The sequence below is a fragment of the Symphalangus syndactylus genome, chromosome 1, assembly GCF_028878055.3.
Source record: "Symphalangus syndactylus isolate Jambi chromosome 1, NHGRI_mSymSyn1-v2.1_pri, whole genome shotgun sequence".
Lineage (NCBI taxonomy): Eukaryota > Metazoa > Chordata > Mammalia > Primates > Hylobatidae > Symphalangus > Symphalangus syndactylus.
The window spans coordinates 39859960-39882173 of NC_072423.2; the positions used below are offsets into that span (position 1 = coordinate 39859960).

A 22214-nucleotide genomic window follows, 5' to 3' on the forward strand; every position below is an offset into this window, starting at 1 on the left:
CAGCCAGCTCCCTTTGAAGTAATTGGCAGGCCTAATCTCACTCCTGGTATATAACTCTGAAAGCAGTTGTTTCTTTTTTATTGGCCTATCTCATAAATAGGGAAACTGAGGCTCATAGAGGTCAAGAAACCTATCTGAGGGGACAAAACTGGCAATGGGCTGGGTTGGCATTGGAACCCCAGCAGTGTGACTCCAGAGCCCAAGCTCTTAACACATCCGCTCCTCTGCCCTGTACCTCCCTGGGGACTGCCTGGTGGACAGGAGAGCGGGCAGCAAGCAAGGTCAGAGGAGGTGGAGGCCTGCGAGGCTGGCTGCTGGCCACAGCTCTGGATAGATATTCAAATCCCTAGAACAGGGGCAGGAGGTGAGGTAGAGGGAAAGACGGCAGGTTGTACCAGACATTGAAGATACAGGCCAGGGCAAGGAATGGCATGGTGCAGCTGGGCGACCAGAGCCTTGACAGGGCATGAAAGAGCAGAGATCTGGTCCCCAGGAGTGCACCAACCCTGCCTCTGGCCCTGGGGTTCTGAGGGCTTGGAAAAGTCGGCAGGAGTCCAGGGAACCAGCACCCTGCACTGATGATTTTGATGGAAGCAAAAGAAGGGTGGGCTCTGGGAACAGATAGCCTGGGTTCGGGTCCCATTTCCACCTCCTCCTGGCTGTGTCACCTTGGACAGTTACTTAACCTTTTGTGCCTCAGTTTCCTCGTGTGTATGGGGATCATAATAGTTCCTACCTCATAAGATCGTGAAGACCAAATGCACTAACACCAGGGAAGCACTTACAACAGTGCCTGGCACCCAACAAGAACCCAGTGATGCTGTTGTTGTAGCTGTTGTTGCTTTTCAGAGCTTTGTGGAGAACCTGAGGAGCAGGGACAGGGTGGAACATGGTGACGACAGACAATGAGGGGAGGCTATGAGTGGACCAGGAGAGACCACAGGCTATACCTCTCTTCCCGTAGCCAAAGTCCCTGTCACGGAAGGCTCTGACTTCTGTACATCACTCTGGACAGGCTCTTGGCCTCCTCTCCTAGGATTATTTGCATGGTAGTCTTATGTTTCCAATGTAAGGAAAGGCTCGGTCCCTTCTAAATAAATGTCTGAACATCTTGGGAAAGGTGAGGAGTTTTCCTCTGAACCCCCAAACTCCACATGCCCACATATTACCCAGCACCCGCACTAGGGTCACTGTCCTGTAGTACTTATTGGTTGATGGCATGGACTGCCTCAGCTTTGCCTATGTGGCCAGGATGGGGCCTGCTCTCCTTGTCCTGCCAGGTGTCCCGTCACTGGCCTCAGGCCCTGGGTGCAGACGCTGCCTTTGGCACTAACTGCTCCACATTCTCTCTGGCCCTGGAGGGTCCCACACACTCTTTGTATGGCCAGCTCTTTACTCATTCACGCATGTAGCTATTATTAGGCACCACGGGAACCCAGTCCTACTGAGGGGGTTTATTTTTATTAGCAAGTGTCGTAAAGTTGGCATTCGTGTGTCTGTTTAGGAAACATTCTGGGAAGGCTGAAATAAACATTGGTGAGGACAACAGTGAATCTTTTAGAGAGCCAGGCACCCCTGGGCCAAACAGGAGTCTAAACAGCCACAGGACCATGGCAGGTCTGGGGCCGGAGGGCACAGCTCTGGGTCCTGTGCTGCTGTGGCCTCAGATCCTAGGGGCCAGGCTTCACTCTGCCCTTGCCCCACTGTGTGATGCTGGGCAAGTCATTTCACCTCTGCAGGCATCATCGTGGCAATCTGTGAAATGGAAACAATGAACATCCCTCGGGAGCTTTCAGAGACCCAAGCAAAGGCATAGAAATGAAAATGCAGTGGGTGTATTTGAGCCCCATGCTGAGCAGCAGGCACTCCGTAGGCACTCTGGGAAGTACCCAATCAGCACCTGTGACCCCAGGACAGTGCCTGGGGAGCTGAGAGGGGTTAGGTCTCTTGCTTGGATTCACAAAGCTAGTGAGTAGGTGGGCTGAGATCTAGATCTTGGAGAGCTGGCTCCAGAGCACATGCTATTTCCACTGTGCCAAAAGGCAAACCAGCCTCAAAAAAGCCTGCCACTGCCCGGGGTATCGGGGAGGCCTGGGAAGTGAGGTGGGCAGAAGAGAAGAGGGGGCTAAGACAGACTTGAGGAGAAAAGCAGAGAAAAGGAAAGCATTCCGATGGGCACATGAGGCTGGGAGGAGCACAGAGTGGGTTCTGGGGTGTGATGGTTTCTCTCTTTTTTTCTTAGTGATAATGACATGGGTGTCTTCACTCTGTGATAATTTATGAAGAGCTGTACGTTATGATTTGAGCACTTTTCTGTATATATGTTACACCTTTTTGAAAAGGTTAAAAAGGTGGTGATTTTGTAGCATGCAGTTTTGAATCCTAATGTATTTTTAAGGTTCATACTCAATTACTTACACAGCTCTCCTCTGCATCCATTCAAATGACATTAAAAATTATGTTTAAGAATCTGAACATATCCAGGTAAAATTCCCAAGAGTCTGGGTCAACATACAGATTTCAGAACTGAAATTCTGGGAATTTCTGACCTTTCCTTGTGGCTGGCAAGCCCCTGACATGGAACCCACCACTGTTCATAGGTCCTCCTTCCTTTCCTTCTGCCCAGCAAGATGACTGTCTTCTTCAGCCTCCCTGCATCCAGGTTGACCATTTGACTCATGTTAGCCAATGAGATGTGAGCAGAAGAGTTCTGTGAGACTTTGGGGAATGTCCTTCTTTATCTCTTCCTCCATCTTGTTAACTAGACTGAAACAGGCATTAAAAGAAATTTTAAAATGGGTAAGCAAAAAATCAGTTGTATGTAAAAAACCTCATTCCCCCTGAGGAAGAGAAAGAGGTGGAGTCCTTTAAAAATTAACTGCCTGTTTTTCTGTCTGTGGCTAGTGAGCCTTATCTCTCCCTTTCTAGGCATTGTGAAGACCCTGTTTCTCTAGCTGTGCAGCTGCAAGGTCACTAGGCAGATAAACTCAAGTCATAAATGTTTTTCCTTGAAAAGTAAGAAATAATGTAATGCATGTCTCAATTGAATAACTGTCTTTGTTTCTCGCTTCTGTAACACACTTCCCTCTGCACAGATCTCCCGCCGCCCCACGAAATGCTTAAAAGGTAGCCTGACTCTTTGTTTGGGGCTCAGTCCTTTAGATGTTAATCTGACTGGGCCAGTGCACCTAAATAATAAACAATAAGTATCCTCCTCAACCCCTCAGTCTCTCTGATTCCTAAATTATCCCACTGCAGGACCTTGGATGTGATGGCTAGAGCTTTAGTGTCCACCTTAGAACATGAGCACAGGGATACATCTTTGGGATATTAGAGTAGTGAGCTAAAAAGGCCTGGATCGTCAAAGACTTTTTAAATGGAGCCTCTCTCCCAGCCTTGTATTGGTTACCCCTGAACATCTGTCACATGGTAAAGAAAAAACAACAACACATATGTATCTTTATATTAAGTCTTGTCATTTTGGAGATTTCTGTCCTTCAAAGCTGAACCTGATTCTAGCTCATGCATGCCCCATGAAAGACATAATAGCCTTTCCTTGACCTCCTTGGGCCACATGGTCAACCAAGGATCTGATAGGAACCTACTCATTGATGTGCCCAATACTGGGAAACCAGGAGGTCATTCACCACCCTGAAAATGCCATTCACCACCTCAAGCAATTAAGCCCTATATGATCAGTGGATAACCCAAGTGGTATGATTTTAGGAAACCTAGGGAGTCTCCCAACTACCTCTTTGACATACATGGTACCCGAAATTCCATCTTTATATAATAACTAATAAGATTATACAGCTATGAGGATTCCTACTCAAATACAAGTGATTCTAGGTAGAGGTATTATATCATCACCTCTCACATTAGCATGAAGCCATTTCTCTTAGAATGAGAGACTAAGTTACAACATTTTCAAGATGAATAAGAACTTGGGGGACCATTTGGCCCAGTTGTTTTCAAACTTTGCTGCAGCAAGCCCTTGCATTCTGTGATGGTACCCCTGGGGCTGCCATTTATGAGAAGGGGAATGAGGGCAAGAGGAAGGTCACAGAGTCAGGGTTTGAGGCTCGCATTTTAGTATTAGAAAGTTTTAGAAACTGTAGCTCTTTTTTATTTTATAGGCTGAAAATCCAAGGTTGCCGATAGGTTAATGAAGCCTGAATTCGGACAGCCAGTTAGTGGCAGAGCCAGACCTAGAATTCAGGTTTCTGACTCTTGGGCTTGTGCTCTTTCCACAATCCCAGGCTTCCTTAGCATTAGTTGCAGACCTGTATTAAGGCAATGAGATAGTGAGACTCCGAACAGGTGAGTCTTGGTGAGCAGAGAGTGTAGGGGACGGATCCTGGTCTGGGCTTCAGTGGGGACAGTCATGGTCAGCAGACAGTCCTAGGTACTTGGACTAGTCAAGTGTTGAGGAGAGGAAAGGGAGACCACTGAAGATACCTGACCAAATTCACAAATTTGTTGAGACTCAACATTTGTGAAATTTCCTTCCCTATCTAATGTCATAGTAAATAATGCTGTTTACCTTAGGACTGTATAGCTTCACAGTTTTCAAAATGCCCCTACATTTTTAGTTTGACCCTCACAAACTCCTACTTTGAGGGTAGGTATTATTTTTCCAGTTTACAGGTGAGAAAACCAGTGCATTAGGGATGTTAAGTGTCTTTCCTGAGCTCGCAGAGTTGTCACATAAAGCATGTCTCCTCCTGACACCCCATTCTGAGCTCTTTCTCCCATCCTACAGCACCTCTCACATTCTAGGACATTGCCAGCCACTTTCTTCAGCCTTCTCACCTCCTTGCAGCTGAAAACCAAGGTATTTAGGCAACAAACGTAATCTGTTTTCACACTTGTAAGTTGGCTGACCTGTTGCCTGGCTTCTTGCTTTTCCTATGAGCTTCATGATTGTAGTCATAGGTGCTAGCACCAGTAAAGAGAGAGAGAGAGAGAGAGAGAGAGAGAGAGTTGGGGGGATGGGCAGGAGACTGCCACAATTCTGCATACGTTTCTGAAACAACATTTCTGGGAAGTTGGAGGAGGACATCTCACCATCCTCTTGTTTTTCTGCCATCAACACTACTCTTAATCACAGCAACCATGTTCCATTGAAAGGAAGAAAGGGGAAAATAAGTAGAAGAAAGTGCTGCTCTGGATCATAGAGGATATGCAGGTTGACTCCAACATCCATTGCCTCTCCATCCAAGTAGCAGCAATGTGGTTCTGGACTTGACCCCAGCTCCTGGGGATGGTCTTAGCCAACTAAGCCAACTATGAACTATCATCCCCTTGTCAGTGATTGGTTCAGGAACCCAGGCATAAGCCAATCACAACATGGATCCCTCTGGTGATTATTATTTGTCTCAGGATGGAGGAGAATGTTCCCTCCCCTCCCCTTCCCTCCCCTCCCCTGCCCTCCCCTCTCCTCTCCTCTCCTCTCTCTTCTCTCGTGCTATTGTCCCAGTTACAGCTGGCCTCTATCCCCTACCATGAGGGCAGCTCCTCTTAGGCAGAAGCCTATATTGTAGATGGTAGAGCAAAGGATGGAAAGAAGCTGGGATCATAGGACACTGATCAGCCAATTGTGGAGCCCACCCCTCCTCTAGATTTCCTGATATGTGAGATAATGAATTTCTCTATGGTTCCTGTTACTTTCGTAAAAAGACCTTAACTGACACACCGACTTTTAGGACACAAGAATTTATTGTCTTCATAAGTGGAGGTGAAATCTCACCAAGCAACCCATATATTTGTTTAGTTGTCCACGGTGACCTGGGATGTGTATTTATGAGACCGCCAGTCAAAGTTAGAGGAGAGTGTATGCATAGAAAGGTCATCCTGTGATCTCCAGGTTCACTTCAAGGATAAGTAGAACTGTGCTAACATGTTGATGGTGGATAATAGATTACCATGTTATTATTTATTAGGCCTTTGTAAGTATGATGTCTAAACATGGAATACCTTTTATGGTGACTCTTCAGGGAAATGAGGTGGGACTTCTTGCATGGGCTCTGCATATCACAAAGTGTGGAGCAGGAGTTAGCAAGCCTGCAGAGCAACTCTGGCCATTCACATTCGTTCTCCATTGTCTGTGTTTTCACACTACAGTGGCAGAGTTGGGAGTTGCAACAGAACCTGTCTGGGCCACAGAGTTTATGATATTTATCATCTGGCTCTTTCAGAAAAAGTTGGCTAGTTTCTGGCATTCACCACAGTCTACCTGGCCTATAAGTAATGGCAATCCAGGCAAACTCACAGCACAGCAAGACTAGGCTGTTATATTGGTAACTACACTTGTGGACAATGATCTATTTTCAGGGCGTTCAGGCAGTATACATCAATCTTGTTGTAGCTGTTCTTGTTGTAGTTCATATATAAATATTGACATATTAATAGTTAGAGGGCAAGACATTTTCTATAAAACAAATCATATTTCCATTTATTTCTGTTATAAAATCAGATATGTGTTCTTTCAGAAAATCATTCTCCACTAGATTGCATTGAAAATGTTTGAGGATGTGGTTAAGGTGATGGCTGCTTATATAATTCTTTACAGTGCTCTGAGTGCAGTTCTAACAGGACATCACCTTTATTACAGTCAGAGAGGATGCTTCAGGTTAAATTTCTCCCATCAGGGACACTAGTATTTAAGAGAAAGCTATCAAAGCCTTTCCCAAGAGCAGAGGTTCCAAAAGGGAGGGGAAGAGAGTGTTATTATACCAGGAACCTATGGAGCAGAGGGGGCTGCAGAGTAACAAAAGGGTATATGTACCAAAAACAAACTCTGCTAACTGCACCGTTTTGCAGTGGACCAGCCTCAACCAAGCTTAACCTATTTCCATGCATCTCAGGTGAATTGAATGATGAAGCACTTAAATGTTGACAGCTTCTATAAAGCAGTAATCATGTTTCTCTACTCTTTTCCTGCTGCCCTGGAAGGAGGCAGATAATTAATTCTCAAATTGGTACAATAATATGAGCTCGATATTAGGGCTGCCTGCCAATGAGGTATGTGGTGGGAAGGGGAGGCCAAGGGAAGCGGTCTGGTCGGATCAGGGAAAAGAAAGACAAGCCGGCATCTCCATGCCTTTTCAGTCTTTGCACCCTCAAACTGTGCTCCACTAGCCTGCAGCTTGATTATCTACAATGCAAATCTGATCATATCATTCCCCTGCTTAAAATCTTGCAATGGTTTCATGGATAAAATCCCAACTCTCTGTGCTCTGTCTCCCACTCACCCACCCAGCCTAATCTCTCCAGCCGTGTTGAGCCGACTGTACCCCATCACCCACTGCCAGCCTCCACCTACAGTACCTTGTCCCACCTTCTTTACCTGGCTGAACGTCCTCACCCATCACAGTTCAGGTCAAACACTACCTCCTCTGGAAACCTTCCTTGCCATTCTGCCCCCTGCCCACTGCCCTCTCTGTCACTCCCAATTTGGGTTAGACAGATCTTAATCCTACTATAGGGCAATGTCTGTCTTCCTCATGGGAATTTAAACTCCTTTCTAGGCACAGACTGTGAATGACTGATTCTTGTTTCCCTAGCATGTCATACAATGTCTAGCACATAGTGTCCATTCTAGCCATGTCTACCCAATGCATGGAGCTTTTAGAATTTAGGATGGTGGTTAAATGACACATACTTTGCTGTGGCCATGGTGTTAGGATTTGAAACATCCCTTGGTGCATCAGAAGTAGATGATCACAGTGGAACACTCATCCCTTTTCTCTTCTCAGGTACCCAAGGAACATTAAACATTTTTAAGCAGCTGTATTTATAGGGCATTCCTCTGAAAGTCTCAGCGTTATACAGACCACCAACAAAACGCGTCTAGGGGCTTGCACTGGCTTGGAAATTAAAAAAAATACATTCTCTTAGCTGAATTCATCAAAGGGCAGAACCTGATCCAAGTGTTTCTACCCCACAGCCCAGCCTTTAAGATAAGAAAAGGAGATTCTAGGTCCATTATGTTCAGCATGTCATCTGAATGTGATCTGAGTGATCTTATTCCAGTGATGCTGTTTCTGGCAAGTACAGGAACATACTGTAGGAGTGTGACATGCCTGAGGTGCAAGAGAATCTTTCTGTACTATGATGCATCAGGTGGTTTATGGATTAATAATATCTCTACCCTTTGAAACAAACTGGATAAATGGGAACAAATGCAGGAGAAGAATATCTGGGAGTGATGCTGAGACAGCAGGAGGATGCTTCTCAGCTTGGAGATATGAAGGCTGAAAGGTGGCTTCATCTCCAGGTTCAAGATTATAAATGATTTTTCATAAATTATATTGGATACAATTTGTACTTAATAAGGGGACTTAACAAGGGGTTTAAATCATTGTTCTGTTATATAATGTATTAAAAACAAGACTGATGAAGTAGAGTCTTGTGTCTGCAGTTGACCATGTAATGGCAAAACCCTGGCTCTCTGATTACAAGTTTATAACTGGGGCATTTCTGCTCACCTGACAGCAAGATATCCTCATCACAGATAAAGTGTCCCAGAGTCAGGAATCAGCCTCTTGAAGGCCTGGCTTGTTAACATAAATGTAAAGAGGCACAAAAACAGCATGTACTTATCACATACTCCTCGAACACATGGGTGAAATGTCACTTACATAATCTGACAGGTTGCAGTTGTGCTGTATGATATAAAAACTGGCTTTTTAAAACTGGTAGAAACCTCTAAGTTTTTGAAAAAGTCTTTCCATTTTATATTGGAGACAATGCTTACAGCATGAGTAATGCTCATCAGTTATCAGTAATTTAGCAGATGGTGCCAGTGTTGACATTTGTTCTGGCTTAATTGTGCACGAGTGTGTGTTTTAAACAATGATGCAGCTGTCCCCATTCCTGGCAATTAGAATATAAAAATGGTGTTCGCTGAATCTGGCATAGTGATCATTTATCCATGTGTTTACTCTTTTGTTTGCAAGGCCTTCTAAGTGTTTGCTGCAATTCTACAATCAGAATATAAATTTGGCTTAAAATGGAATCTAGCTCCATACTGATAGGAACAAAAGGGACTTTAGACCTCCATGTTTTGAGATCTTAGGTCTCCAGCTCCACTAGAGACGCCTGTGAGGTGTTTGTGTGTGTGTTAAAGATACCTCTGATATGAAGATAGACAGAATTAAAATGCCATTAGGATTAGAAAAGCAGTATCAGCAGAGACCACTGGACTATTGCTGATCATGTGCAGAGGATCAAGTGACCAAAATCTATTCTGCGTAGAGTCTTGCTGCAAAGTTCTAGCTGTTCCTAATGCCAGCGTCAATCTCATTCACTGCTAATTCATGCAGGAGACCTAACTGTTGAGTACCTCCTCAAGGGAGAGTGGGTGCCTTTGGAGCTGTTGTTGTCCCTCAACTATCTTGGCTCTTGATTGGGTGGGCTTTTTGCTATTAGGTTAGCCAGTTAGTTTTAGTGTGGGGACAAATTCCTTGTTAGGTCATGGCAAATCTGGATAAAATACCTATTAAAAAATAATTTACCCTTTGGAAAAACTTTGGCAGTAATCGCTAAAGCTGAACATATGTATACTCTCTGACCTAGCAATTTTACTTCTAGAAATAGATACCCAGCAGATATGCATGTATGTTTTCACCCAAAAAACCATGCACTGGAAGGCTGATGGCAGCAACTACCCAGATGTCCATCAGCTGTAGAATGGGTAAGTTGTGCCACAGTCGTTTGATGGCATACTATATAGCAATAAGATTGAACAAACTATAACTGCACACAGAAGTATTAGTTTTATATTGCAGTGAAACATATTACCACAAACTTAGCAGCTTAAAGCAATGCACACTTACAAGCTCACGGATGTGTAGGTCTTAAATCTGGGCACAGCATAGCTGGGTTCTCGGCTGAGGGTCTCAACAGCTGAAATCAATGTGTAGGCGGCTGGAGCTCAGAATCCTCCTTGAAGTGTATTCAGGTTGTTAGCAGAAGTCAGTGTCTGCTTCATGATTGGAGGACTGAGGTCCTCATTTCCTTGCTGGCTGTCAGCCAGGAGCCAGTCTCAGCTCCTAGAGGCTGTCTGCATCCTTTGCCTTGTGGACCTCTTCTGTCTTCGAAGGCAACAGCAAAGAATTTCCCTCGTATCAGCCACTCTCGTGATTCAAATCTTTTTCACCAGAAGAGCCCAGTCCCTTGTAAGGGCTCCATATGGCCATGCCCACTGAGGACAATTTCCTGATATTAAAGCCAATTGATTTAGGCCAATTACATCTGCAAATTCCCTTCACAGCAGCGCCTAGATCAATACCTAGGGGAATGTGCATACAAGAAGGGGTGAGGAATCTTGGGGATCATCTTGTAATTCTGCCCACCACATGCAACAGCATGGATAAATCTCAGCAACGTTAAGCAAAAGAAGGCAGACACAAAATAATATATAATGTATAATTGCATTTATATAAAACACAAGAACAGGAAGCACTGATCTTTGGGGTTAGGATTCAGAACAGTGGTTACTCTTGAGTACATAGTAATCAGAAAGGAACATGAGGGGACTCCTAGAGGCCGATAATTGATCTGTGTGCTAGTTACATGGGTGTGTTCAGCTTGTGAAAACACAGCCAGCTGAACATTTATGATTTGTGTACTTTTCTGTAAATGCATTAGATTGCAATTAAAAAGTTCTTAGGATAATTTGGATTCATTACTTGCAAATAGATTTCCAAGAAAATAGCACTCAAAGACAGGTATCAGAGTGAGCGCCTGATGGAGTGGAGAATAAGCAGGAATACAAAAGAAACGACAGTGCCTTGCCTGGAGTGAAGATGACAGTACCCCTCAAACTGTACACTTGAGCACCAAGTAGAGAAAAATTAGTGAAAAATTAGTACTGTCAACTTGGAGCCTGTGTGTAGAACCTACCTCATAATTTGGCCCAGTGCAAAGTGAAATGCAAACCCCCTTGTTCAAAAATTTGAAGACAGCAAGAGTGGAGCAATCAGTCAGAATCAATGGTGGTGGTGGGGACAAATGAACAAGTCCCACTCCCAAGAAGCCAGCCTGCCTGTGTGTGTGTGAGAATGAGCCTCATCTCAGAATCCCGAGACTTGCTGCTAGGTGAGTTACTTTGGGCAACTGTTGCTTTAGTCCTTTCAGCTGTAAAATGGGTTAGCCAGGGGCTAGGAGGTGAAAATTCATTAATATATGCAAGTGAAGCATGTTTTTATGTGCCAGACAGCAAACAAATACAGGAATTATTATAATAATGGGCCCTCTAAATGTTGGAGTTTTTCTTTAATTGGTTAAAAAGCCTACCTGTGACCTTGCAGAGAAATACAGAAACTCTTCATGGATAGCACAGGGGCCACTTCTGCCTTATGAATTAACACAAATCCCGAATTCTTGGTGGAACCCTTATCATGAGATTTTACTGTGCTTTATTTGATCTTTCCAGTTCAAAGAAGAAACTACTAAATGCCAAGGTCGAGGGTATTGGAGTCTGGGCACTTCCCCCATCAAAGTTCTGGTGCTGAAGTTTGAGTTTCGGTCAGGTTCGCAGTTGAATCCCTGGCCTGACTCTAGAACCTCCCGGAGTGCCTGCTGGAGCCTGGGAAGGGGCACCCTAGAATCTTCCAACCGGCCTCAGTGACGAGCGCCTGGGGCACGCGACTCCCAGCGCTTGGAGCCTCTGCAGTGTCAGGATGACAGGACTGTCGCCTGGCCGGGTTGGGGGGTAGGGACGGTATTTCAGGCTAAAAATTTCTGAAGAGGCACGACATTCGCATTGTGTTTCTGTGATTATTCTCCCTGGCTTGCATTCAGAAACACGAAATCTTTCCGGATGTAGTAACTGACTTCCTAAAGCTTTGGGGGGACTGTGGTCCCCGAAGGCTGCCGGCTGCCTGACCTAAGATTTACGAGTGGTTCCAAGGATGAGACAAGGTCCCAGTGTCTCGGTGACAACAGGGTCTTTGACGAACGGCTGCCGAGTTGCACCTGGGGAGGGGGAAGAGGCCTGTGGCGGGGACGGGCAGCCCCTGAATTTCTTCCTTGCAGAAGTTGGGCGCCGGGGCGCGGGCAGGCAGCCCCGCAGGCTATCAGCATGCAGGAGCGGCGCGCGCCGTCCTTGAAGGGCTGCCCGGCTGACCTTGCTCCGCTTTCTCCGGAGAAATCGCAAGGAGAGCGCGAGGACGCGGCCACGGCGGTGACTCAGTGCCCTGCGCGCCGCACGCAAATGCTCCCTTCCATCAAGTCCAGCTCCGCAGCTGCTGTTTCCTCTTCCTGCCCTTTTTTTTTTTTTTTTTTTTGAGACGGAGTCTCGCTCTGTCGCCCAGGCTGGAGTGCAGTGGCGCGATCCCGGCTCACTGCAACCTCCGCCTCCCAGGTTCAAGCGATTCTTCTGCCTCAGTCTCCCGAGTAGCTGGGACTACAGGCGCGTGCCACCACGCCTGGCTAATTTTGTTTTTTGTATTTTTAGTAGATAACGGGTTTTCGCCATATTGGCTAGGCTGGTCTTGAACTCCTGACTTTGTGATCCACCCGCCTCGGCCTTCCAAAGTGCTGGGATTACAAGAGTGAGCCACCGCGCCCAGCCCCTGCCCTCTTTTTAATTCCAAGATTCGAACCCGGCGTGTTGCGCTCCGCCCCTCCCCCTCCCCACGGCCCGCCTATCATTAGCCAGACTGCACGGGTGTTTTGTACCCCCCCTCCCCCCCGTCCCTATCGGCAGAACCGGAGGCCAACCTTCGCGATCCCTCGCTGCGGGCCCGGAGATCAAACGTGGCCCGCCCCCGGCAGGGCACAGCGCGCTGGGCAACCGCGATCCGGAGCCGAACTGGAGGGGGCGGTGCGCGGCGCGCTGGGGCGCACAGGGGACGGAGCCCGGGTCTCGCTCCCCATTGGCCGCCACCCCGGCGGGAGGGGCCGCCTCCGGCTCGTGGCACCTGGCGTCGCCCCTCCGCGGGGAAATCGGCGGCTACGGCACGAGCGCCTGGAGGTAAAGGTACTCGGGGGTGGGGAAGGCCCCGTGCCGCGGCAAAGCTCCCTGCCACCCGCCCTGTCCTGCTTGCCGCCGCAGCGCCTGCGACGCTTGGATGCCCCCAGCTCCGGCCGCGCCAACCAGAAACTTTGCCCCTCGAAGTCCCCCGCCTGTCTGACCGCACCGTGAGGCGCCAAGTCGGCCGCGCGCCCCTCGGGGCCCCGGAACCCCGCGAGTCATTGCCTGGCCGCCCCGTGCCCCGCGCCCGCGGCGCCCGAAAGCCAGGATGCGCTACGCGGACCCCTCGGCTAACCGGGATTTGTTGGGGAACCGAACTTTGCTCTTCATCTTCATCTGCGCCTTTGCCTTGGTGACCTTGCTGCAACAGATCCTGTATGGCAGGAACTACATTAAGAGGTAAGAAAGTCCGTGAGAGGGCAGGATGTGTGGAGCTGGCCGGCAAGCCCCGGGTGGCAGTGGCAGCGGCAGCTTCGGTCGCAGCGCCCCGGGGTGAGTGGCTGTGGGGTTCGCTCCTAGCCCCGAGCATGGCCGCTTAGGCTTGGGTCACCGCGTTTCCAAGAGCATCCTTGCTTGCTCCTGCCCAGCGCTGGCTGGAGGGCCCAGACAACTTTGTTCCGCTGTGAAAAATGAAGGACAGAATAGAATTCCAAGCAACTAGACTGACAATAAATCCATTTAATACCCGGAGACACCCCATGGATCAGAGCGGTGTCCTCCAGACCCACAGTTCTATGGCCATTTGTTTGGACTTCAGGGTCAGAGGGCTCAAAATCGTATCGATTGTTTGTTTGTTTATAACTTCGCGAGTCCTGAACTTTCGTAAGGACCCTTGGGAGAAAAAGCATTTTCCCCTCCAGGAGCTTCGGGTTCGGTGGGGGTGGTAGTGGGCTGTGGCGATGCGACAGGGATAGTGATAGTGAAGTCTTATAATCCCACAGCCACTGGATCTGTGAAACTCAACAACCTGATTCCTTCTGAAACAGAAGGCTTTTTTTTTTTTTCTCATCCTTAGTGCAAAAGGTCAGAGCTGCAGCAGAAGTTAACCCCTCGTTGGGCTCTCCCCCTACTCCACCCCAATCCACGGTTAAACTCCAAGAGAAAGAGCAGCAGGAGGTGTCACTCAGAAAATCAATTCGGGCACAGCCTCAGCCTCTCTGTTTGCAGAAGATACACTGAAATGCCAGCCACTTCCTTCTGCCTGCTCTGCTGGCTTAAGGAAACACTTGGGGTTTCTCCGCCTGGTTTGGGAGATTAGGGGAGGTTCCTGCTCTAGGATACACCCACATCAGAGCCTCTCTTGGCAAGAGCCCTCTCTCCTAGCTGCTGGGGTGTTTTATTCTTTGCTGCTAGTGTCTCCCTACTCTCACCGCCCCTCCCCCAGGTTGATAGGAAAATAAATGTCTCTCTAGCTAAGTAAGCATCCCACCTTCTTCTCTAAACTTCCCCATAACGAAACAGCCCTCTTCTCATCCTTTGGGTGACGTGGATACATCAGGTATGGGTGCTCCCAATCTGGGCTGCCCACGAAGGTGGGAGGGTGAGGATCGCTGCTGGGTGTCGCTGTCCAGTGGAAAAGCCGAGCACTTAGGCTGTTTCCCCTCCTTGTGACTCCCCCCGAGCTGGGGAGTAATGAGGCACCTTGTTCTGAACATTTGTTTACAGCCAGTTGCTGCTCTGGACCTTCCCAGGGAGCGTTCCCTGGTTGGTAGCAGCTCCTGAGTGCTATCTGGCACTGGTGCCTTTAAAGGCCATCTTCGAAGTCTCCTGGCTTCTTGGATCTGATTGGGCCTGCCTCTTCTTTTGGTTACTGCTGCCCCTGAGATGATCCTATGCACAAGGACAGCTGGGTCCCCCACAGCTTGCTGCAGCCCTGCAGGCCGATTGCCTGCTGCTATCTTGGCACTTGCTCTTCAGCAGGGCAGCTCTGGGTTCCTGCCCCCTCCCGGCACCTCCCTAAAGTTGCTGGGGCTGCTGGGATTCCTTCTGCCTTGTCAACAGGGGGAAAATATAACCGCCCATGGCAAACGCCAACCAAACTACTACCTACTTGCTCTGGTAAGTCCTCCCTGGTCTTGGGTGGGTGGGCTAGCTGCCAGGAGTTCAGCAGGCACACAAGGTGCTTCCCTTCCTCCCTCACAGAGACCCTGACCCCCTAAATCGCATAGATGCTATCTTGCAGGCCTCACTCTAGAGACTCAACCCAATCAACCAAACAAAACTTGTATAGGCCTGATCCTGGAAGCGTGCCTGTAGATCAGGGTCTGTAAAGAAGGAGACGTGTGGTCTTGGTGCTCAGAGGACTTGAAGTCTATTTGGGGCAACAAAATAGCCACAAATGAAATAGAAAGTGAATGTTAAACTGTCTGAGAAGAGAAGCACTAATAGGCTGGAGAAGTTAGGCAAGACTGTGCCCAGAGGAAGTTGAACTTGAGTGGGCCTTGAAGGAAGGGTAAGATTTGAGGGTGGGGGCAGGGGGCATGCACATCCAAAAAGTGGGCAGGAGCAAAGGCGCAGAGATACAAGTGTGTCACAATTTCCTCCCGTCTCTCCCACACCTGACCCTACCTGCACTGCAGCACTTGGCTTAATCATTGGTTAGTCCTGATCTTGAACCGGGTGTGGCTGCCACATCAGTGTCACCCCTAGCACCTGCTTACATATCTTCTTTCCTCCATATATCATGATTGTAATGAACTGGCCTGATGTGAGTATCATCAGCCTGTCTCCTGTCTACAAACACTTGACCAGTGTTCTTCAAGCAGAGGCTCTGGGAGGGCCTGAATCAGAACCAACTGGAGGACCATTGAAATGCAGACTCCTGAGCCCCTGAATCTGACTGTCTTCAGGTGGGATCTACTAACCTGCCTTTGTAACAAGCTCCCCAGGCGATCTGCAAGCTGCAACAAGCTCCTCCTGCTGCTCTAGACCAGTGGTTGTCAATCCCCTATTCCCCACGGCAGTGTTTGGAGACTTCTGTGGCGTTCACACTGGGGAGAGGAGAGTGCTGCTGCATGCAGAGGGAAGAGGCCAAAGATGTTGTAAAGACCTATAATGCATAGTTTGCCCCCAACAACAAAGAATTTTCCAGCACCAAATGTCAGTAGTGCTGAGGTTGAGAAACTGCTCTAGACTGAAAGCTCCATGCGGTGGGGATTTGCTTTTTTTTTTTTGAGACGGAGTCTCACTGTGTCACCCAGGCTGGAGTGCAGTGGCGCGATCTCAGCTCATTGCAAACTCTGCCTCCCGGGTTCAGGCCATTCTCCTGCCTCAGCCTTGGCGAGTAGCTGGGACTACAGGCTCCCGCCACCACACCCGGCTAATTTTTTGTATTTTTAGTAGAGATGGGTTTTCAGCGTGTTAGCCAGGATGGTCTTGATCTCCTGACCTCGTGATCCACCCGCCTCGGCCTTCCAAAGTGCTGGGATTACAGGCATGAGCCACTGCACCCGACCAATTTGCTCTGTTTTGTTCCCAGCTGCACTGTGAACACCAAATATGGTGTCCAGCACATAAGATGTTCTCAATAAATATTGGATAATGAATAAATAATTGAGGGTAGGACTATGTGTGTGCGCTCAGGGATTGTAACTGGAAGAGACACAATGAAGAAATGGATACAACTGGTGTGAGGTGGAAGGAAGGGACGAAGGGGGCAGATGTAACAGTGGGTTACTAGCCTCAGCAAAGTGTTTTGAAGATTGAGAAGAACAATTTGCATTTGGTTCATTGGGCCATTGGGAGCTGTGTTTGGCCCTCGAGTAGGATAATGGCAGGATAAAATCCCCTAGGAAGGACGTTAGCTGGGTCTCCTACAGGAAGGGTTAAAGAGGTAGAGAGGCTGGGAGGTACTGTCACAGCCCAGTGAAAGTGAGAAGAACTTGTTGCAGGGAGCAGGTCCACTTCAGAGCCAGAGGATTCCTGAAGGCTGCCATTCTTTGCTTCTGGGCTGAGCTGGTGTGATGCCACCTCACAAAGAGTTCAGGGATACGGCAAAGGCAGGCTCTTCCAGGGAGAATTTAGCAACAGCCCAGAGCAAATGGCAGTGGGGCTGTGAGTCGATGTGTGCTTACTTCTTTGGACCCTGGGCTCTCCCTGTGCTCTGCAACGGGAGCTTTTGGGAGGACCCCACTGAGAGCAGTCAGAACTCCGGGGGTCCATTTGCAGCACCTCCCTTGGTCAGGAGGGGAGAAGGTGGGGCAGTGCAGGTGGCTTAGTGGGCTCAGTGTCTCTAATGGACAAAGCATGCACTATGTGAATAAGGAGAAAAAGACAAGAAACAAAGTTGTGAACGTTCCCCTTGATGCTCTTGGCTTCTCCATGTCTGTTTTTGATTGATCAAACAAATACTTCATGCAGATTTACTCTTTAAGTGCTAAGGGTACAATGCTGTGCAAGGCAGGCACAGTCCAGGGTCTCCAGGGAGCCCGTGGCTATTGGGAAGACAGAAAGGCACGCAACTGATATATGAGCCATGCCTAGAGGAATGGACGAGGGACTCTAAGAACAAGGAGGAGGCGCCAGAGCAAATCACTGTGTTTCAAGGTACATGGAGGCATTTGAAGGGGTCTTCAAGAAAGGGGAGTGATCCACAGGCCTAGGCAGAGGTGAAAGGAAGGGGGATGAAATCGAGTTTGAGCAAGGATTGACAAGTGCAGGCAAGAGTTGAGTGAATCTGCATGACTCGGGTTAGAGCTATATTGCTGGGGGCAGAGTGAGGCAGGCAGGGCCCAATTCCTGAGAAGAAAGTAGGGACCTCGTGTGGATGGCGTGTCTGGGGGAGGGAGCGGGGAGGGTGACAGCTGTGGGTCTGGATCCTTGTGCGTGGAGCTACCCAGAACTGCGCTGGGAAGAGCCAGACTAGTAATGTAGATTTGGAGTCACCAACCACTGACATCAGTGTTTTTCAAACTTTTATGATTGGGAAGCACAGTATGGCATAGGTTATAGCCGGGGACCTTGAACACAGTTATGTACACACTCAACTGAAACATTTTGTGAAGCAATACTTGGCCTTATTATGAGAAATGTGCTCTAATGTTTACTATTTTACTTCTTTTAAAAAATCCATTCGCCATGTGCGGTGGCTCACGCCTGTAATCCCAGCACTTTGGGAGGCCTAGGCCGGTGGATCACGAGGTCAGGAGTTCGAGACCAGCCTGACCAACATGGTGAAACCCTGTCTCTAGTAAAAATACAAAAATTAGCCAGGTGTGGTGGCACACACCTGTAATCCCAGCTACTCAGGAGGCTGAGGCACAAGAATCGCTTGAAACTGGGAGGTGGAGGTTGCAGTGAGCCAAGATTATACCATTGCACTCCAGCCTGGGTGACAGAGCGAGATTCTGTCTCAAAAAATAAATAAATAAAATTTAAAAATTAAATAAATAAATCCATTCTACTTCCTTAAAAAATGCAATGGAATATTGGCCTTAAAAAGAAAGGAAGTTCTGAAATGTGCTACAACGTGGATGAACCTTGGAGACCTTGTGTTAAGTGAAATCAGCCAGGCACAAGAGGACAAATACTCTATGATTCCAATTATATGAGAGACTTAAAGAGTTGTCAAATTCATAAAGACAGAAAGTAGAATGGTGGTTCCTGGGGCCTGGGTGTGGGATGGGGAGTCATCTTTTAATGGGTATGGAGTTTCAGTTTGGAAAGATGAGAAAGTATTGGAGATGGATGGTGGTGACGGTAGCACAGCAATGTGAATGAACTTAATGACATTCAATTGTAGACTTAAAAAATGGTTAAAATGGTAAATTTTATGTTATTGTGTATTTTGCCACAATAAAAAAGAGTTTTTATTAAAAAATCTGAGAGCAACCCATTAAATTTTACAATCCGTTGGGTTGAAACCCTCAGTTAGAAAACCACTGATGTGAGCAATGGGATTGGATGAGTCACCAAGGACAGAGCAGAGTGGAAAATGATGATGGGTCTGGGCACAAAGGAGAGCCTTGAAGGATGTCTGCACCTATAAGGGGTCGAGAGAGGAGAGCTGGCTCTGGAAGCCGAGGCTGGAGAGAGGTGGAGGGGAATGAGGAGAGGCAGGTGTTAAGGAAACCAAGGGACGAGGGCATCAGAGTGAGAGTGACCAGCTGTGGCATGCCGGGAAGAGGGCTCGGGTGAGACAGGATTGAGGTGTCCGCTGGGTTGGCAGTAGAGGCAAAGACAGTTTGGGAGAGAGAAGTGGGGACAGAATCCTATTTCAGTGGGCAGGGAGTGAGTGGGGAAAGACAATGTGGAGACAGGGAGTGCAGGTTACCCTTTCTAGGTGTCAATGCTGAGAAGAAAAAGCGTTAAAAGAAAGATTTTCCACAATGAGGAGCATGGAAATTGTTCCGTCTTAAGTCCCCCACTGACCCCAATCCCGTTTGTTAGTGCTGAAATCTTCATATAAGCTCACAGCCCTAAAGTATTACAACTTCAGGTGTTTACACTTTAACAGAGGGACAGGGAAAGGGCAATGTTTATTTAAAGGTAGAAAGAAAAGACATTGTAGATTTTAATAATCTGGTCTCAGTCCATCTTTTAAACTTAATCTCAGGAAAACCAGATAACCTTGGGCCTTGAATGTCTTCCCGTGTCTTTCAATGGAGTTTTATAATTCTCCATAAAGAGTTTGAATGTTTTCTGTTAGATTTACATCTTAGTTTGTTCGGGCTGCTATAACAAATTACCATAGATTTGGTAGCTTAAGCAACAAATGTTTGTTTCTCACTGTTCAAGAGGCTGAAAGTTCAAGATCAAGGTGCTAGCATGGTTGGGTTCTGGTGAGGGCCCTCCTGCAGGTTGCAGACTTCTTGTTTCCTCATGTGGGGATGAAAGAGAGGGAGCTAAGTCTCTGGCCTCGTCTTATGTGGGCACCAATCCCATTTGTGACTGCCCCACTCTCTGACCTAATCACCTCCCCCAAAACTCCACCTCTAAATACCATTGCCTTGGGCTTCAATTTCAACATAGGAATTTTGGGGGGACACAAACAATTATTTAGTCCATAACAATTCATGTCTAGCTACATAGTGTTTAACTATTTAAAAACTATGTAAAATGTTTACTATTGTACAAATTATCTTTTAAAAAGTTATATTTTCTAACCATTTGTAGCTGGTATATAGAAATAAATTTGTTTTTTGTGTATTAATTTTATAATCAGCAACCTCGATTATGCACATACTGATAATCGTTTATCTGAAGATTATCTGGGGATTTCTATGTAGACCTTTTTCTTTCTTTCATTACTACCATTATACCTTAATATATAGTTCTTGTTTTACTGTAGTGGCTAGGACCTTTGACATAATATTCAATAAAAGTGTCGTAGTGAACATCCTCATCTTAGTCCTCACCGTTTTCTTCTTTCTTTTTTTGACAGCTTTATTGAAGTAAAATTCACCCACTTAAAGTGTACAGTTAAATCGCTTTTAATATATTCATACAGTTGCACATCTACCACCACAGTCAATTTTAGGACATTATTATTACTCTGCAAAAGAAATCCTATACCCCTTAGCCATCACTTCCCAGACCCCCATCCCTCTTGGTCCTAGGAATGAACAAACACACTAACCTGTTTTCTATCTCCCTAGATTTTCCTGTTTTGAGCATTTCATATAAATGGAATCATATGCTACGTTGTCCTATGTGATTGACATCTTTCACTAAGCAGAATGTTTTCAAGGTTCATCCATGTCATATCATGTATCAGTACTTCATTTATTCTTATTGCAGAATAATATTTCATTGTATGGATAGACTGCATTCTGTTTCTCTGTTCTTCAACTTATAGACATTTGAGTTGTTTTCACTGTTAAGTTTTTGTGTAGACATAGATTTTCGTTTCTCTTGGGTTTATACCTGTGAGTAGAATTGGTTATATGGTAACTCTGTGTTTGCCGTTTAATGAACTGCCAGGGTTCTCCAAGGTGGCTGTATCATTTTACATTTTCTCCAGCATTGTATGAGGGTTCCAATTTCTCTACATCCTTGATAACACTTTTATTATCTTTTTTTTGGATTATTGCCATCTCAGTGGTTTTGAGGTGATGTCTCACTGTGGTTTTGATTTTGCATTTCTCTGATGACTAATGATGTGGAGCATCTTTTAATGTGCTTGTTAGCTATTTGCTTATCTTCTTTGGAGAAATATCTATTTAGGTTCTTTGCCTTTTTTTTTTTTTTTTTTTTTTTTTTTTTTTTTTGAGAGGGAGTTTTGCCCAGGCTGGAGTGCAATGGTGTGATCTCAGCTTACTGCAATCTCCGCCTCCCGGTTTCAAGTGATTCTCCCAACTCAGCCTCCTGAGTAGCTGGGATTACAGGTATGCACCACCATGCCTGGCTAATTTTTGTATTTTTAGTAGAGATAGGGTTTCACCATGTTGGCCAGGCTAGTCTCTAACTCCTAATCTCAGGTGATCCACCCTTCCCGGCCTCCCAAAGTGCTGGAATTACAGGAATGAGCCACCGCGACCAGCCAGCCACTGCGCCCAGCCCCTTTGCCTATTTTTATCTATTTATTTATTTTTGAATTATACTTTTAAGTTCTAGGGTACCTGTGCACAACGTGCAGGTTTGTTACATATGTATACATGTGCCATGTTCGTTTGCTGCACCCGTCAACTCATTATTTACATTAGGTATTTCTCCTAATGCTATCCCTCCCCCAGCCCTCCACCCACCGACAGGCCCCGGTGTGTGATATTCCCCACCCTGTGTCCAACTGTTCTCATTGTTCAATTCCCACCTATGAGTGAGAACATGTCGTGTTTGGTTTTCTGTCCTTGCGATAGTTTGCTTAGAATGATGGTTTCCAGCTTCATCCATGTCCCTGCAAAGGACATGAACTAATCCTTTTTTATGGCTGCATAGTATTCCATGGTATATATGTGCCACAATTTCTTAATCCAGTCTATCACTGATGGACATTTGGGTTGGTTCCAAGTCCTTGCTACTGTGAATAGTGCCGCAGTAATCATATGTGTGCATGTGTCTTTATAGTAGCATGATTTATAATCCTTTGGGTATATACCCAGTAATGGGATGGCTGGGTCAAATGGTATTTCTAGTTCTAGATCCTTGAGGAATCGCCACACTGTCTTCCATAATGGTTGAACTAATTTACACTCCCACCAACAGTGTAAAAGTGTTCCTATTTCTCCACATCCTCTCCAGCATCTATTGTTACCTGACTTTTTAATGATCGCCGTTCTAACTGGTGTGAGATAGT

The 22214-nt window shown here is 46.7% G+C and overlaps 1 protein-coding gene and 1 long non-coding RNA gene across 4 annotated transcripts in view; one reads left to right on the forward strand and one right to left on the reverse strand.

Annotated features, from left to right (window-relative positions):
- Positions 1 to 1442: 1442 nt before the first annotated feature.
- LOC134736767 (uncharacterized) lies at positions 1443 to 12040 on the reverse strand. The gene is made up of 2 exons (XR_010121008.1): positions 9840 to 12040; positions 1443 to 2766 (listed from the first exon to the last, which is right to left on the reverse strand). It is a non-coding gene; the product is annotated as an uncharacterized lncRNA (long non-coding RNA).
- A 34-nt stretch (positions 12041 to 12074) lies between these two features.
- Positions 12075 to 22214, forward strand: part of ST8SIA5 (ST8 alpha-N-acetyl-neuraminide alpha-2,8-sialyltransferase 5) — a 78761-nt gene continuing 68621 nt past the window's right edge. Inside the window, exon 1 of one of the 3 annotated variants that reach the window (XM_055233378.2) lies at positions 12075 to 13381. In XM_055233378.2, the coding sequence (XP_055089353.1) occupies positions 13251 to 13381 (131 nt within the window). In that variant the 5' untranslated portion in view covers positions 12075 to 13250. The remainder of the gene's footprint in view (positions 13382 to 22214) is intronic. The other 2 variants (XM_055233410.2, XM_055233386.2) reach the window with 2 other exon arrangements.